Source organism: Leptosomus discolor, chromosome 2 (assembly GCF_034619465.1).
Source record: "Leptosomus discolor isolate bLepDis1 chromosome 2, bLepDis1.hap2, whole genome shotgun sequence".
Taxonomy (NCBI): domain Eukaryota; kingdom Metazoa; phylum Chordata; class Aves; order Leptosomiformes; family Leptosomidae; genus Leptosomus; species Leptosomus discolor.
Window position 1 is genome coordinate 4,294,103 of NC_141392.1, and position 15,908 is coordinate 4,310,010.

At 43.8% G+C, this 15,908-nt stretch overlaps 1 protein-coding gene across 1 annotated transcript in view; it reads right to left on the reverse strand.

Annotated features, from left to right (window-relative positions):
• The window catches only part of LRFN2 (leucine rich repeat and fibronectin type III domain containing 2), a 39,301-nt gene extending 24,482 nt beyond the window's left edge, over positions 1–14,819 (reverse strand). Inside the window, exon 1 of the mRNA XM_009961426.2 lies at positions 13,447–14,819. Coding sequence (XP_009959728.1) covers positions 13,447–14,819 — 1,373 coding nt within the window. The remainder of the gene's footprint in view (positions 1–13,446) is intronic.
• Between the last annotated feature and the right edge of the window lie 1,089 nt (positions 14,820–15,908).

Sequence of the window (15,908 nt, forward strand, 5' to 3'; positions counted from 1 at the left end):
ACAGTACCGAGAGAAGATGGGGCTGTCACTGCCCTCTGCTCAGCCAGCAGCCCGTGAAAGCAGCCACCCTGGGCCCTGTGAGACCCTGGGTGGGACAAGCCAGGTTCTGAAGGTGACCGCTTCCACGGTGGCCATTCCTCCTTCTGCCTGCTCAGAAAGCAAAGCACTGTCACGTCATTGATTGAAACAGCAACCGGAGGAGGCTGCAAGGCTCAAGGGGTGGAGGAGAGAAGCAGGAGTCCTCATGGCTCTATGGCCTGCTCAGCTTGTGTGAACATCTGGCTCCCTTTTAGGAATGAAAGGGAAAAGGCACAGAGACGGGATGATTTCAAGCCAATTACCTTCACGTCTCCTCCCCTCTCCCATCGCCCAACCTCGGCAGCACCGTCAAACTCCTCCGCATGGCAGTCCCAGGCCGTGAACCTCTGCACGCAGCAGGGAGAAGAGCAGGCACCAGGCTACCGACCCACCCTGGCCCCAGAGGAACCAAGCTGAAATTCTGCCTCTACACAGTCCGATTATCAAGATCCGAATTCACTTGGGCACTGCCACCCCGACTTTGCAATACAACACGTGGGGAGACGCAGAGATGACCGCCGTGTGTCTTTCTCATTCCTCAGCAGCCTTCTGGCGAAGAGGCGTGGGCATCCCCCACCCTCCCAGCACCGGCAGAAGGACTGATTCATCAAGCCTGACTCTCCGAGGCAATCTGCCAGACGACAGAGCTGCTGCTGGGGTGCCTTGATGCTGTCAGCTGCCCATATGTCTATCGGGCAGCTACTGCCTGTGCAATCCCCACTCTGAGAAAAAATCGTAGCACGGTTTGGGATGTCTACACAAGAGCCAATTCTACAATCCAAGCCGATTAAATAAACATATAGATAATTAAAAAAAAAAAAAAAATGTTTTGCACTGAGCAAACAGCTCTATTTGTTTTCTTATCAAAATGAAGTAAATTATGGGATAATAAATATATTACAAAATTTAAACCTATGCAAATTCAAAGTGATGCAAGGGGAAGGGGAGGGGGGACAGATGGGCAAATTCATCACAAATTCACACCTAGTGCTGGCTGTCTCAAACTGTTCATCTCTGCAAATAAACTAATCTGTAAACCAGGAGCAGCTGAACAGAAGGGGCTTACAGTATAGCCTGACACCGCTGTCTAACGGGGTATTTTAGCCACCCTAAGGCACAGCTGCAGCCTCTAGTGGATGAGCTCTTCCCCACCCGAGAGTGCCAGGTTAGGTGGCTCTCTCTTGCCCAGCACCAGTGCACCCTTCTCTGTTGCTGTGGCACACAGGTGATTCTGCTTCCACTCCACAGTGCCCTCGGCCAAAGACTGAAGCCCATTCCCGTTTCCTTTTTGGGCAGCATCATTTTGTGGGGTCCTCATCAAAGGCTCTGGGACCTCATATGATCACGCTGGGCTGCTTTCTCTCTGCTATGAAAATCGGAACATTTAATTTTAAACGTAGACATTTCTCAACGGCATTATAGTTTCAAGGTTTCTTTAGACTGCACTACTAGCCTGCTATCCTCAGCTAGGACTGGGTTACCTTTGTGCTTGGCCCTGTCACAGATTATCATGGATTACAAGGTACATGTCTGTAGTGCCCTCATATTAGACTGTAAAACGTTTAGGAGAAAAGGGTAATATGACAGTGAAATAACCCATATCATGTTTTCAAAGACACCCATTACCTCATATTTTCTTTCTTTACTATTGAAAATTTGGGCTACATTTCTCCTGTGCCCTTTTAAGAACAAAGAAAAGATAAATGACTTCCTTGTAGTACAAGCCTTCATCAAAATCCTACAAGTACAACACTCAAAAAATTACATCGAGAATGAATCTGATTTCTGCCTCAAGTTTTAAGTTCCTCAGCTTGTCTGAAATCCTCCTCTTTCATCCTTTCCTGACCAGAGCATTAACACAAAGACTACTCACCATCAACATCTCAATTAAAGCCTCAAAACAGGTTTAAATGAGAAACAAATGTTGCATTCACCTTGTACTGGATCACCTGAAAAGAATTATTTTTGCTCACTCTGAGTGCATGTGTTTTGCTCAGAAAATCTGCCTATTACAGGCAAATACAAAGGCTTGTATGAAGATTTTATAACATAATTTATCTAGTCTGGTGTATTCTTCTTTATTTTTCCAGTGCTGTGTCTTTTCCAGCCCTATATTTTTCAAATGATGAGTCTTAAGTCATTTCTCTAAGGAAACAGGCTGTATCATTGCCATCATATGTTAGGGTTAACCAGTGCAATCACTGCACCAAAAAATACGTTTTTTTCTGAAAACAACTAGAGCATGTCAGCAGAAAGCCCAGTATGAAAGAGAGAGGCTATAATAGTGAATTCAGAACAAGAAATCAGATAGGTTAGTCTGTAGCTACAGCAGTGAAATAAGGCACCAGGCTTTGGCTGTTTGTAACTTTGAGTTATTCTCCCCCTGCCATCCTCCTCGTCCTGTCTCATGTATCTGATAGATAAAATATTCCTACATAAAAATTTAAACACAATTTCCTGCACGAACCCCAAAACAATGGCCCCAGTCAGAACTCAGCTGCTCAGTGCTGGAGCGACAGGGAGCACCAAGAACCTGCTGCAGGAGGAGCAGGTGCCTTCCTCCATGCCTCCTACCGAAAACCGAAAACAAAGACAGCTTTGAAATGGGTAAAAAGGCTTCCTGTGACTTCAGAGGGGAGCTGTACCGGGTAGGGTGTCAGATGGCTGGGGAGGCAGGAGCTGTCAAGGCACCCAGTTTCACCTACCCACAGCCTGGAGCCTGCGCGTGAGCACGTGGGAGCTAAGTTAAGCAGAATGATCTCAAACTGGCAAGGCGAACTTTAGGAACTCAATATGCTTTAGGAATACAATATGCTTTTAAGCTTTTCTTTTCGATTTATAACTCTCTTGCAAAACACCTGTGGATAAAAATAAGCCATCCTCCAAGCAGATAGTTTTTGGCCACCGCTTTTACTATAGGGTCACCACTCTTGAAGGAGATTGCTTAGCCATCTGGAGAGAGACTACCTGGATTGCTGGTGTCCCAGTTAAAATGAAGGGTGAAGTGAAGGGAGGGAGGAAATTTTCAGATACAGTTTCAGAAAGGCTAGGAGTAGTTGTCACACTCTGCAGTCACTGATACTTTTTCCACGTCTCCTAAAAGGACCCAGATGTCAGTAGCTGTGACACAAAATTAGGAAGGGATTAGAGGGGATATCTCTGACAACACCTGCAACTCAACAGATCGGGGCTGGAGAGACAAGCAGTGTTGGGAACCTGCTGCAGGCACTACCTGAAGTAGTGAAAACTTGGACATAAAGGGGAGCCTCTTGGGCACTTAAATGTGCATTATATACACAAAATATGGAGGAATCCAAGCCTCATTGTTTTCACTATTCCTTTAAGGAGACGACAGACCTCTGTTGTATAGGTACTTTGAAGACCTGATCTGAGTTTGACACCATTGAAGATGCCTTTCCCAAGTCAAACACATTTATAAGCTATATTTAACAACAGTAACAACACTAAGAAAGCTGTATTTTCTCCCCAAATCATGACATTGTGAGTGGAAATTATCAGATTTGAAATGTGAGGAAGGACCTTATTAGGAACACATTGAAAGCTAAATCAGGACTACTCCCAGCTGGGGTTCTGTAAGCATGTTGTTTCTTCCACTGGCTTACTGAGCAAAGTATTTAACTTCCTTCTTCCTCCACCTGCCTCTCTAGAAAATGATGGTAAACCCTAAAACGCAAGATTTCCAGGCTGAACAAAAGTCCACCGGAGTCAACGGTGGCGACTCATTTCTGAGGGGTTTGAGTCAATCCTTCAGTCAAGCATTTGATCAGTTAACATCTGTAACTATCAGTGCTAATTATTATCACTTTGCATGACTATGAATGATAGAGGAGGTTGTCCCTGTTAAGCAGTCAGCAAGTGGCAACAGGTTTTTTTTGCACAGAGAAGAACATGAACTGCTATAAATCTGCCCTAGATTTGAAACAGGAAAGATAGCGGTAACTGTGCAGCTGTGTGCTGGCTTCTCAATATTCAGGAGTGGTGAGAATCTGAGTATGTTAAAACTTGTCATTTAGAGATCAAATTGTTGATTCACCTAAAGCTTAATCAAAGTCTTATTTCAGTCGTTCATTTTGGCATCAGATGTGTAGCTCGTTGTTGCAATGATGGGTGGGGACAGCTCTTGGCATTTGGGTTTGGAGCAGCTGAGAGAGGGGATGTGGCAGATGTTATGGGCAAGCATTAGTTCATCCCAGATTCCCCTCAAGTAAAAATGCTGAGCCTTTGATGAGCTAAATAAATAATTAGCAGCAGAGATAAAATGGAGTACTGCTGTCTTACGCTGGAAACCAATTCTGATTTACTTTCCACCCCGTGCAACACCCCTGGCTGTGGTGGGATTACTTCCCAGCAGCGCAGCAGGGGCTGAGATGAGACTCAGGCTCTTTGCCTTTGTATTCAGCACCTGAGGCTGAGCTCAGGGGTAGAGCTGTAGCATACAGCCTCTCCACATACCTCACTAAATATTATTTGACAGCTATTAAACTTTGAAGGAAACGGGAATGTCTCCAAGGCAGCGAAAGGTGCTGTCCTGCCCTCCTCTGCTCTCCTTGCCCTCCTCTGCTCTGCTGGAGCACAGCAGCGTGGGCAGCAGCGCTGCAAGCGCCCTCTCACATGCCCTCACGTGCGTCTCGCATACTCACATAAAGGGACATACCTCCTGGAAGGAGAAGTGGCCATTTAGTATTTCACCATTCTGTGGTGGTTATCAAGGAAGAAAATATTGGTCTGGGTAGCGTCTGCATGGACTGTCTCCGCTCATCGCAAACCGGACTGACTGTTGGGTTTCTCATCAGTTTCTGCACAAGCATCAGGTGAATGATAGCTTGTCACAACAGTCTAGAATTACTGGATTACTTCAATGACAATACTAAAATGTACATTTACTTTTCTGTAATTCTTGCTTATTTTCACACTTTTATTATTTTTATATTTATTTAATATTTTACCTTTCTCTTTTCCTCTTCATTATCTGGCAATACACGTAATTTTTCCCATTTTCACCACATTTTCTTTCTTATTCTTCAAAGATTTCTCATATTGCAAAAAGGCAGGGGGGAGAAAAAGACAAACACAAACCCTAAAATCCCACTTGTCCCTGTGCTTCTCCAAGGAAGACAGACAAAATAAAAAGAAAAGGCTAGATGACTTTTTTTGCAGCAGATGCAAAAAAAAAAAAGGCTCACAGTCCAAGAGTACGTGCTTCTGTGAAGCAGCTTCTTCGCTACATCTGATGCCTTTCAGCCAGCCTGCACTTTCTGAGGGTCCTCTAGAAGTTAATGCAAACTACTGCTGCAAACCACTCTTAAATGACCTGAAGTACCAAACATCCACGTCAAACATTCCGCTGCTTTGCTTATACAAATTTTGCTTCCCTTTGGGACTGTGACTTCACGTTTTTATTTTTATACAGTTACTGCCTCAACTTGTCAAATACAAATGATTAATACACGATGATTAATGTCTTCATGTGATGTCCTTCCTCCCAATGGTTGTTTTATTCATATTTAAATATATGAATGCTTTGACCAAATCAAGGTTTGTATCCTGGATACAATGCAACTGGAATAGCTCAGCTCACATGTTGAGGCTGAGGAGGGGTTTTTTCACCAGCTGTGAGCCATGGAGGAAGGCCTGTGCCTACCGAGATTGGAGACAGGGGTGGAACTGAAAAAGGGGTAGAAGAGTGGCAGGAGTTTACCTGCAAATCTTAATTCGTATGAACCCGCTGTCGAAGGATAAGGATAGATGTTCAGGCCTTCGAGAATAAATTAATCCCCTACCTTTTCTAGAATTACCAGGACTACGTATTTCTAACTTCCCTCAGTGAGAAAATCACACTTTGCTACAGCGTCAGGCTGTTGAGATTATTTGCCCTAACAGCAACAGGGCAGGGCTTCCTTTCTTTTAGCTGGTAGACCTCCACACAATAGGCTTTCATTGCAAGAAGCATTAGCAATCTAGACAGTAGCATCCTCTCTGGTGTGTGACCTGGTGTTCAGTGCAGCGCTGCTGTTTGAGAGAACAACCTTTCACAACTTCGATACTTCTGAATTTTGCAGCACCTTAGTCATAAAGCATTTCCTTATTGACACACGGTTGACTAGAAAAGTGCATGGCTATATTTATCCCACTCTGCTGTGGGGAAATTCCAACTCAGTTAATTACTCCCGACCTAGGTTAACGCATCCATAAGTGCAAATGCTGGAGTTGTTTTTTTGCTCATAAAATGGAGTTGCACTGTCACCTGACTGACAAACTGCAGCTAAGATTTAACTGAGAGGTGACAGGAGAGCAGTGGTTGGTGGAGTGATCCCTGCTCAGCCAGTCTGTAAAGCACTTGCACTAAAAAGGAGCGGTGTACATGTAAATCCTTATTATATTGTTTAAGTAATCAAATCCACGACACCATTGTTTAAATAGGCTGGAGATGTGGGGCTGTTTATTCATATTTTAATGTTTAGACTGCCTGCTACATAAAATATATACGGAAAAAATAAGCTTTCAGAAATATATGAAATACTTTTTTTTTCCCGTGCTGAATTTATAAGCTAGGGAGGCTATAGTGCTACAGTAATTCTTAATTTGTACAGTTGTTTTTATCACTTTTAGTATGAAATACCACAAAATAAAACAGACCTAAATCTCTCATAAATCTAATGGCAGTGTCGCACTTCAGATGCACATTTTTAAGTGGCTGCATCACTGCTTTAATTCAAAACACAGCCAGCAGGCTCAATATGGCCTGGGAAGCTCTACAAAACACTTGCAGATTTATTCATCTTTTGAAACAGTGGTGAATTTATATATTACATTAATGCCCAATGGCCAAAACTGAGATTTGGTCCCACATCATGTAGGGTGCTCTACACATAAAAAGGGCACATTCTCTGTCCCCAGATGCCTTACTTAAATTCAAGTGTCGCAGTTACGTGATGCTCCACCTGAATCATTCATGACTATCCCTGTTTCTGCAGACAGTACGACGACTTGAAAGCAACAGCCTCCATATTCGTTCCTGTGGGCTCCTGGTTTCACAGTATTTTCTAACGTGTTTATGCCTAGGAGACAAGGTAATGCTGTCACCCCAGGTTACATGATGGGAAACTGAGGCCTAAAGATACTCTCTTCCGAATTTTTATATTTCAGTTCCGTCACTTATTCAAAATATATTAGGTATGTCAGTGCCTAAGTTGCACTGATCATAAGTCTGATGCTCTCAAACATCTAAAACATTTTTGAAAGGGGGGTCTAGACTGAGAAATATGTACTCTTAACTTTCCCAGGTAGAATTCCTATGATAGAGCAGGTCTCCTAGTGTTTGCTTCTTTAACCCTGAGCCTAAGGACAGACACTACTTTGCAGACCTCTAGTCTTCTTCCATCCCTTGCTCTGTTGGGACATCGGTTACTCTTCCTGCATGTTTTTCCTTCAAGTAAGAAGTGACTTTCAGTGCATTTTGTAACAAACTTCTGTCTTGGCTAAAAGTGGTGGGTACAATACACATTTACTGTCATTGGTGTGTGTTTAAGGGTGGTTTGTACTACAGAAAAGGATGAAAGAATAGAAAAGCTGCTGCACTAAAACCCATATAACCATCTAAGCATACCCAAATTCCCTTGGCTCTGGCCTTTGCAAATTGTACTGTACTTTTCTAGAGGGACAGTTACAAATATCTTCTCTTTCAATGACAAGCTCACCTGAGTAGCATTCAGGGTTACAAAATCGCAGAATGGTTGAGGTTACAAAGAACCTCTGGAGATCATCTTGTCCAACCCCTCTGCTCAAGCAGGGCCACCTAGACCCAGTTGCCCAGGACCATGTCCAAATGGCTTTTGAATATCTCCAAGAACGGAGACCCTACCACCTCTCTGGGCCACCTGTGCCAGTGCTCAGTCACCATCGCAGTAAAAAAGTGCTTCCTGATGCTCAGATGGAACCTCTCGTGCACCTTCAGACGGTGCCTCTTGTCCTGGAACGGAGCACTACCGAAAAAAGCCTGACCCTGTCTTCTTAAACCCTCCCTTCAGATATTAGTACACATTGATGAGTTCCCCACTGAGCTTTCTCTTCTCCAGGCTGAACAGTCACAGGTCTCTTAGCCCCTCCTCATATGTGAGGTGCTCCAGTTCCTTAATCATCTTAGTGGCTCTTTGCCAGAACTGGAGACAATACATCAGCTGTGGCTTCAGCAGTGCTGAGCAGAGGGGAAGGATCACCTCCCTCGACCTTCTGGCAACACTCCTCCTGATGCAGCCCAGGATACCACTAGCCTTCTCTATGGCAAGGGCATGTTGCTGGCTCATGTTCAATCTCGTGTCTACCAGGATCCCCAGATCCTTTTCTGCAAAGCTGCTTTCTAGCCAGGTGGCCCCAGCATATATCTGGTCCATGGGGTTACTCCTCGTCAGGGGCAGGACTTGGGATTACCTTTTCTTGAATATCATGGGGTTCCTCTCAGCCCATCTCTCCAGCCTGTTGAGGTCCTTCTGGGTGACAGCATGACACTGGTCTATCCGCCACTTTTCACAGTTTTGTGTCATCAGAAGAATTGCTGAGGGTACACCGTGTGCCATCATGTAGGTCATTAACAAAGACATTAAATAGGATCAGATGTTAAATAGGTTGTGGACTAGTGTTGACTCTTGGGTTATACTGCTAGTTACTGGTCTCCAACTAGACTTCATGCCACTGATCACAACCCTCCTGGCTCAGCCATTTGGCTAGTTTTAAATCTACCTCACTGCTCATCCAGCACATACTTCATCAGCTTCTCTACAAGGATCTTATGAGACAGTGGCAAAAGCCTTAGTGAAGACAAGGTAGTCAACTGCGGCTCTCACCTTGTGAACCAGCCTAGTTATTTCATTGTAAAAGGTTATCTGGTTTGTAAAGCATGGCTTTGTGAATGAACCCATGCTGATGACTCCCAATCACCTTCTTGCACATGACATTCCTCGAAAGGGTTCCCAGGATTAGTTGCTCCATCACCTCCCAGGGATCAAGGTGAGGCTAACTGGCCCATAGTTCTCTGGGTCCTCCTTCCTGCCTGTTTTGAAGATAAGAGTGACATATGCTTTCCTCCAGCCCTCAGGTATCTTTCCCAAGGGCCACAGTTGTTCAAAGTTAGTGGCCTCGCACTGACATTCATCCAGATCCCTCAGCTCTCGTGGGTGCATCCCATCAGTGCCCACTTTTCTGGATTTGAGCAGCATGAACCATAGATACATTTGCCAGCCAAGGGACCTTATTATGTGACAGTAGTTTAAAAAAACCACGTGCAGTTCTCAGAGAACTTTTAATTTCCACTTTGAAAGGGCCTGCTCTCTTAACCTGTGTATATGAGCAGAAGACACAGATAGCAACCTATTAACTTCTCTCTGTGGCACTTGCTGACCATGATGTGCTTCATGATGTTACCAGCAATTTCTGTTTTCTCCATTCAGGGTAACATGGGCTTGAATAGCACAAAGATGAATAGGACAGTTAAGGAGAGCGAAGAGGAAAGAAAAGTTTGAATGAATAAGCAACATAAATCAGAAAAGGGAAAAAATACAAAACAAGGAAAAAAAAAAAAAAGAACAAGAAAAGCAAGTAAAAAAAAAAACAAAACCAAAAAGCAAAACAAGCTTTCCTCTTACTCTGCCTAGAAAAAGAGGCATCCTGGTTCAGTTCCAGGTGAAACAATATCATTATCTTGACTGCAGGATTACTAAAAACTGTGCAAGGAGAAGTCAGGGAGAGAGAAAGAGCTCATTGGGAGCACACACAGATCAGCAAAGCAATGGTGTTCTCTTGCGTGTGACACACAACGCCAGCGCAGGCTCCTGTTGTAGGATCTTTTTCAATATGAGCACTGGTCAAGGCACAAAGAGGAGGCTCTGACATACCACTGAGAGTTAAGTGCATGCTTAAAGAGGGAACGTTCCCTTCTGTGAGTGATGTGGACAAGATAATATAGCATGTCACCTCTGAGCACCCCAGGTTATTGATTTGGTGCCAATTCAGGGACAGTCAGCTTTGCAAGCTGACATTGACCAAGACGCCTCTTTGAGACATTTGCAGAAGTTATCACCCCCTTCCCTCCAGCTTCTCCTTCTCACTCTGGGAAGCCATGTGGAACAGAGTGCTGATCCAGGACCATGCTCATTAGATGAGTACCAGAAACATGCATCCTGAATCCACTGAAAGGGATGAAAACCTGCTGCTAGCTTCAACGATGGACCTGAGACCACAAACACAAGGGAGGGTCAGCTGGAGGAAGCAGACAGTGCTCCTCCTGCTAATCCTTGTTATGACGGCACTGGTGTATCCAGAGCCAAACTTTGTAGTCTGACACCATTTCAGCTCACTGAAATCCGACAGACAACATTTGCCACTATCTCCCACACCTTTGAATTTTCACGGGGCCATTGCACCCCATCGCTGTCCCTGTTGCACCATCTGCAGCTCCTGCAAGTGGAAGATCCCAGTTGGGAGGGAGGTGGGAATGGGACTGGTGTCCTAGGTAATGACCAGAAGAGATGCTAATATCAATGGCGAGGGAAGAACTTCTGCTTTTGCTCTTTCACTATGAGCACAATGTTAATGAATGCAGAGAATGCAGAAAATTTTTTGTCTTTTGTGCCCACATTTCTTACTAGGGAGGCAGGATTCCTTCGAGCTGAGCACAGCCAGTGTGCCCCAGTCCTGGCATACCCACGTATCTTAACATATATTAAGTGCCCATCATTTCAGCAGCTAAGCAGTGTCACATCCCATTTAGCACATACACAGCATTTTATAGAGCAGAGCGCTGTAGAAATCCTTTTCCCTTAGGTTTTTCTGCATGCTCATTGCAGTGATATGCATCTGACCAATTAAAGCAAAACAGTTTTAGTTAATTAACTCTAAGGGACTGAGTGGTTCCCTGACTGAAAATCATAAAAGCTCATTTCAGTATTATGACTGCCACTGATTAACTCTCACACACTGGACAATTCACTTCATCTTTCTATGCTTCATTTTTCCCCGGTGCAAAATGCAGAGAAATAAAATTTGTTTTCTTTGGTGAAGGGTTTTTGAGAGCTGTAAATGAAAAGAGCTATGCATCATCCATGAATCCTCAAAAAGGCCCAACGGGGGATTTATGGAAATAGCACTGGTCCTCGCTGTGCTTCTGGAAAACTGAGCCACAACCAAGTAAAGCCACAGAGGGCTAAAATCTCACTGCGAGGCAGCAGCGGGAAGGGGATAAGAGTTTAGGGTTGCCTGACACCTTGACAGCTGGCAAAACAGCGTCTTCCTCTCATTTCTGCTCACGGCACTCAATTCTCACCCCTCCAGCCACTAGATTGCATGTGTTTGCTTCTGCAGTGTTTGTTTTATTTACCCTGGCCATCCTCCTCCTCAGCAAACCAACACACCCGACCAATACCGCTTCCAATACCTGACACCCTGTGCAAACTTCTCTTTCTAGTTGCAGGGATATTCCTGTTCACTGGGCCAAATTCACTCTACGGCGTCATATGACTATACACATCCTTCAGAGTATTTTTTCAGACTTCCACTGGGCTCAAGATCTTAAATACTGCTGAGTTCTTGCCAAAAGCTTTGCCTCAGGAAAAATTGACACTAACATATTTTCCTTCATTCTATTCTCAATACTCTATCAATATTTAGTTTTATCTTATCCTTTCATTCTACTTAACTCCACATAGTTGCAACACACCAGTTCCACAGGATATTAGCCAGAACAAGGAAAATCATTTCCACCTGCTAGCTGATTTGATAATTTCAATGTATTTTTATAATGGAGGAATGGAAGTGAACAGAACTGAATTTCCTGAGGTTATTTCAGTATTTGAATAAATATTCCTTTAAAAAAAATATGATTTGGACTTGCTGGTCAATAATCCTACTTTTGTCAAAGAGTGAGTAAGTTTGGAGTAGCTAAAAAAATCACTTTATTATTTCTCTTCTGCGACCGATTGAGATAAAAGTCATGTCAACTAAGCATTCTGTTCTGAGAAAACTTTAAAATTACTTTTCATTGGAGGAGAAGGGTGAGCGAAAAACATCACATGAACATTTACTACCCCTTGTTTTCACTTTCTCAGGGTAAAGAAAACTATGCTATGATGAAGAAAATAGCAAGGTCTGTTCTGGGATCTGGAGGCTGAGTACTGTGACTTGATTAGTGCCTCAGCTCTCCCTGCAGCTAGGAGAAGGACAGAGCAGTCTGCAGTCCAGTAGATAATAGCCCTAAGCCTCCTGAGGAAATCAATGGCTTTGACTACGTTTTGGCTAGAGTTTTTTTCTCAAATTAAAGTCAAAACCCAAATCCCATTATTCCTCTACCAGATCCAATTTTTCTCCACTGGCTTCGGGATGCTTATAAAGCTATAGGAGTTTATGTGTTTGGTTCCACTTTGCCATGAGATTCTGATTCCTGCTGGTAGCTCACATACAGCCAAAGGGAGACTTCAGCTCAATGCATTTGATATTGCTGCCTTTGCAATAAAAAGGCAGGAAAGGGGGGTTTCTAGGGATTCATCACTAGCTTGAACATACAGTGTCAATCATTCTTCCAAGACAGAAGGAAAAAGCAGTAACACGGTTTTCCTGTACTGTTCCTACTCATTTTTAATCCTGAAAATTTATTGCTTCTTCACTGCAAGAGCGACTCTTTCTCTATATCATTAAAAGTCGGAGGAGTTGTAGAACTGGAGGAACATAATGAGCATTCAGGTCTTGCTTTTGAAATTATCTCCGTCTCTTCTCATATTTTATACGATATAAAACATTAAATGTTCCAAAGTTGTCAGCCATTACAGTTGTGTAAAACAGATGTTAGTGAAGTAAGAAACGAGCTCTTTCATATAGGTAAAAAATCTCCTGCTAACAGCCCTGAATCTTGAATCGCAGAATAATTAGAGCCTGTGTTATGGGTAGACAGCACAAACTTCCTCCCACATTGCTTCCTCTCTCAGTAGTATGTTTCAGTCCCACCTACAGGAGGTGGAAAGGGAAACTTCTAGCCTGTCAAGTTTTTCTTTCTTTGTTAAGCCTAGTAAGGAGGCTACCAACTGCAGTACTATTTTTTCCTAAATTGGAAATTTTACTGAAAACAGCTGTTGTTAGAGAAGGAATACTACAGAGATTTGTAATGTATGACTTAGACAGAAAAGCAATGAACACACCAACAGATAAATTGACAGACACAATGCAGATTTATCAGACACCGTTAATGCTACTGGTGGTGTGCTACCTCAGTTCAAAAGGCAAATCAGGGACCTCAAAGTTAAAGACTTCATATCCCACTTTCTGCCCCCTGCCACCATCAGAGGACCAAACAGCAGTTGCATTTACCTGTAGATCAGGACTTCGTCGTCCGAGCAATTATACTGCAGCTGATACATTTTTACGCGAGGGGCCGACTTGCTCACCGTCCACTTGACCAAAGCTGAGGTAGTGGTCACATCTGACACCAGGACAGCCCTTTCTGGTGGCCCTTTTGTTTCTCCACGATTAGACTTGCTGGAGCTGGTGATGTCCGAGAGCCTGGATTTCGGTGGGGCCGCTCGGCCTGTGCCGTTGCTGAGATGGGGGAGCTGAACAATTGAGAGCTCAATTGTTGCAGTGGACTCTCCGGCAGCGTTGGCCGCTATGCACGTGAAAGTCCCGTAGTCCTTGGAGGTGGTGATGAGGATATCTAAGGTACCATTGTCATAGACAGCTGTCCTTGAAGAGTTCCCGATGAGACGGTCATCGGGGGCCACCCAATGAATGATGGGGGTGGGATCCCCAATGGCTTTACACTTCAGTGTGGCAGTTTGCCCTTCTAAAACGAGCAACTTGTGAGTATGTTGTGTAATAAGAGGAGGCTCACAAACAAATTCTTCCTCCCGTACATACCAGAAGTACCTTCCCTTTAGACCTGGAGGAGAAGCACAAGTTTCCATATCGTCGTCTCTGTCAAGTCGCCTTAACCACAGAAGCTCGCAGTTGCAATGCAGCGGGTTGCCCCCAAAGCTGAGAGACAAAGGTGGGGAAAATGGGGTAACGGCTAATGGAATTACTTGAGATCTGGCAAATATAGGGTCAGGGGGGAGCTTCTGAAGTCTGTTGGATGTTAGATCCAACCTGGCCAATTTCTGAAGATCTGCAAACGTCCCCTCTGTAATATAATCTATCAGGTTATGATCTAAACTGAGCTGGTGCAAGTTTATCATCTTCCTTATAGATTCCCAGGGAATGCTTCGGAGGTTATTGTAGGAAAGGTCTAAGTCTTCCAATGTCAGCAAAAAATCCTCAAAGGCTTCATCAGAGATGCTGCTTAGCTGGTTGTTGTTTAAAATCAAATGCTGAAGGTTAATTAAGCCTCTCAAAATATCCTCTCCAATGTCAGGCAGCCTGTTGCTGTCCAGATGTAAAGACCGAAGGCTCTCCAAGTCAGTGAAAGAGTAGGGCTGTATGTAACTGATGGTGTTTCTGGACAAAGTAAGGTCAACAAGTCCAGACATATTGGCAAAATCCTGTCGGCTGATATTAATAATAAAGTTGCCCCCAAGCCGGAGTTCAACAGTCCTTCGATCTATGTCTAGCGGTACAAATAGGAGACCCTTGGAGGGACACAACGTCCCCAGTGACTCAGACAGGTTCTGACAGACACAATATTTGGGACAAGCGTTGACCATGACAGCCATTCCAAACACCAGGATGCTGCAGAGCAATTTTTCCATGGTAAATCACGCAACAGTACCTGCAAGAAATGAAAAGAGTTACAAGAACATCCGTAGTTATGACATAACTACCTTTCCTCTTATGTGTTACATCTGCCTCCAGAGAGTCACACCTAAAGCGATCAGCACTCTGGGATGGGAGGGTTAAATGTTATAGCAACATATTCCCCCATATAATGCATTTCTTTCTAAAAAAAAGTGGGTTTGGTTCCAAATCTGAATGGGGTAGGAATTGTTAGTGCTTCTGCCTGGTAATAGGGTCTTGTGACTACCTAATTTCTAGTTACAGTTTTATAATTTTTACTGGTTAGCTGGTAGAGGACAAATCCTGCCATCATATTACATGGCTTACTTAAAACTCTGAAAGATTTCCTTTGGAATACCGCCTACTTCTTTGAGGGGAGAAGCTGTCTTATAGTAATTATATACTGCTGCATAATAATGTGGAATTAGTCTTAGGGTTGAAAGAGCTGTTTTTATGGATAAAAATAACTTCATATTTACCCTTCAGTAATGTGGTTAGTAATGACCATGTAATTATCTGGCCATTCCTGGGGCAAGTCAGTTCACTTCCCACCCATAATAAAATTCATGATAGGCAGCATAGGAAGCAGAAATCACTTGCATAACTGTCACCTGGGATCACCCTGCACTCAGCTAGCCTACGGGAAAAGAAGGGATGCAGGGCAAACCTGTGGTATCTTAGGCTCCTGGCAAGCTTTCTGATGACCTCGTGCTCCCATCCTGCAACCCCTTCAGCTGCAGCGACAGCGAAGCCCTTGCTTGCATCCACAGCCCTCCCTTGCATGCTGCTCTCTTCTCTTTCCACCATTATCTCCCTTTTTTTTTTTCAGCTCTCACATGCTTTTCCAGTTTAAGCTGTAAAGTATATGTCTTCGAAGAATAAACAAGATGTATTTACATTGTGTCTAGGAGAAGTTGCAGCCTTGCTTCAGGTTTGGGAATATCTTCTTACCTAGGTTTGATGACATTCTTCCCACACATGCAAGACACAGGTAAATCTGTTTTCTTTGTCTCTCCCTTGCCTAGAGCCTGCTATCAAGGAGAGCTGAGGAATGGGCACATCAT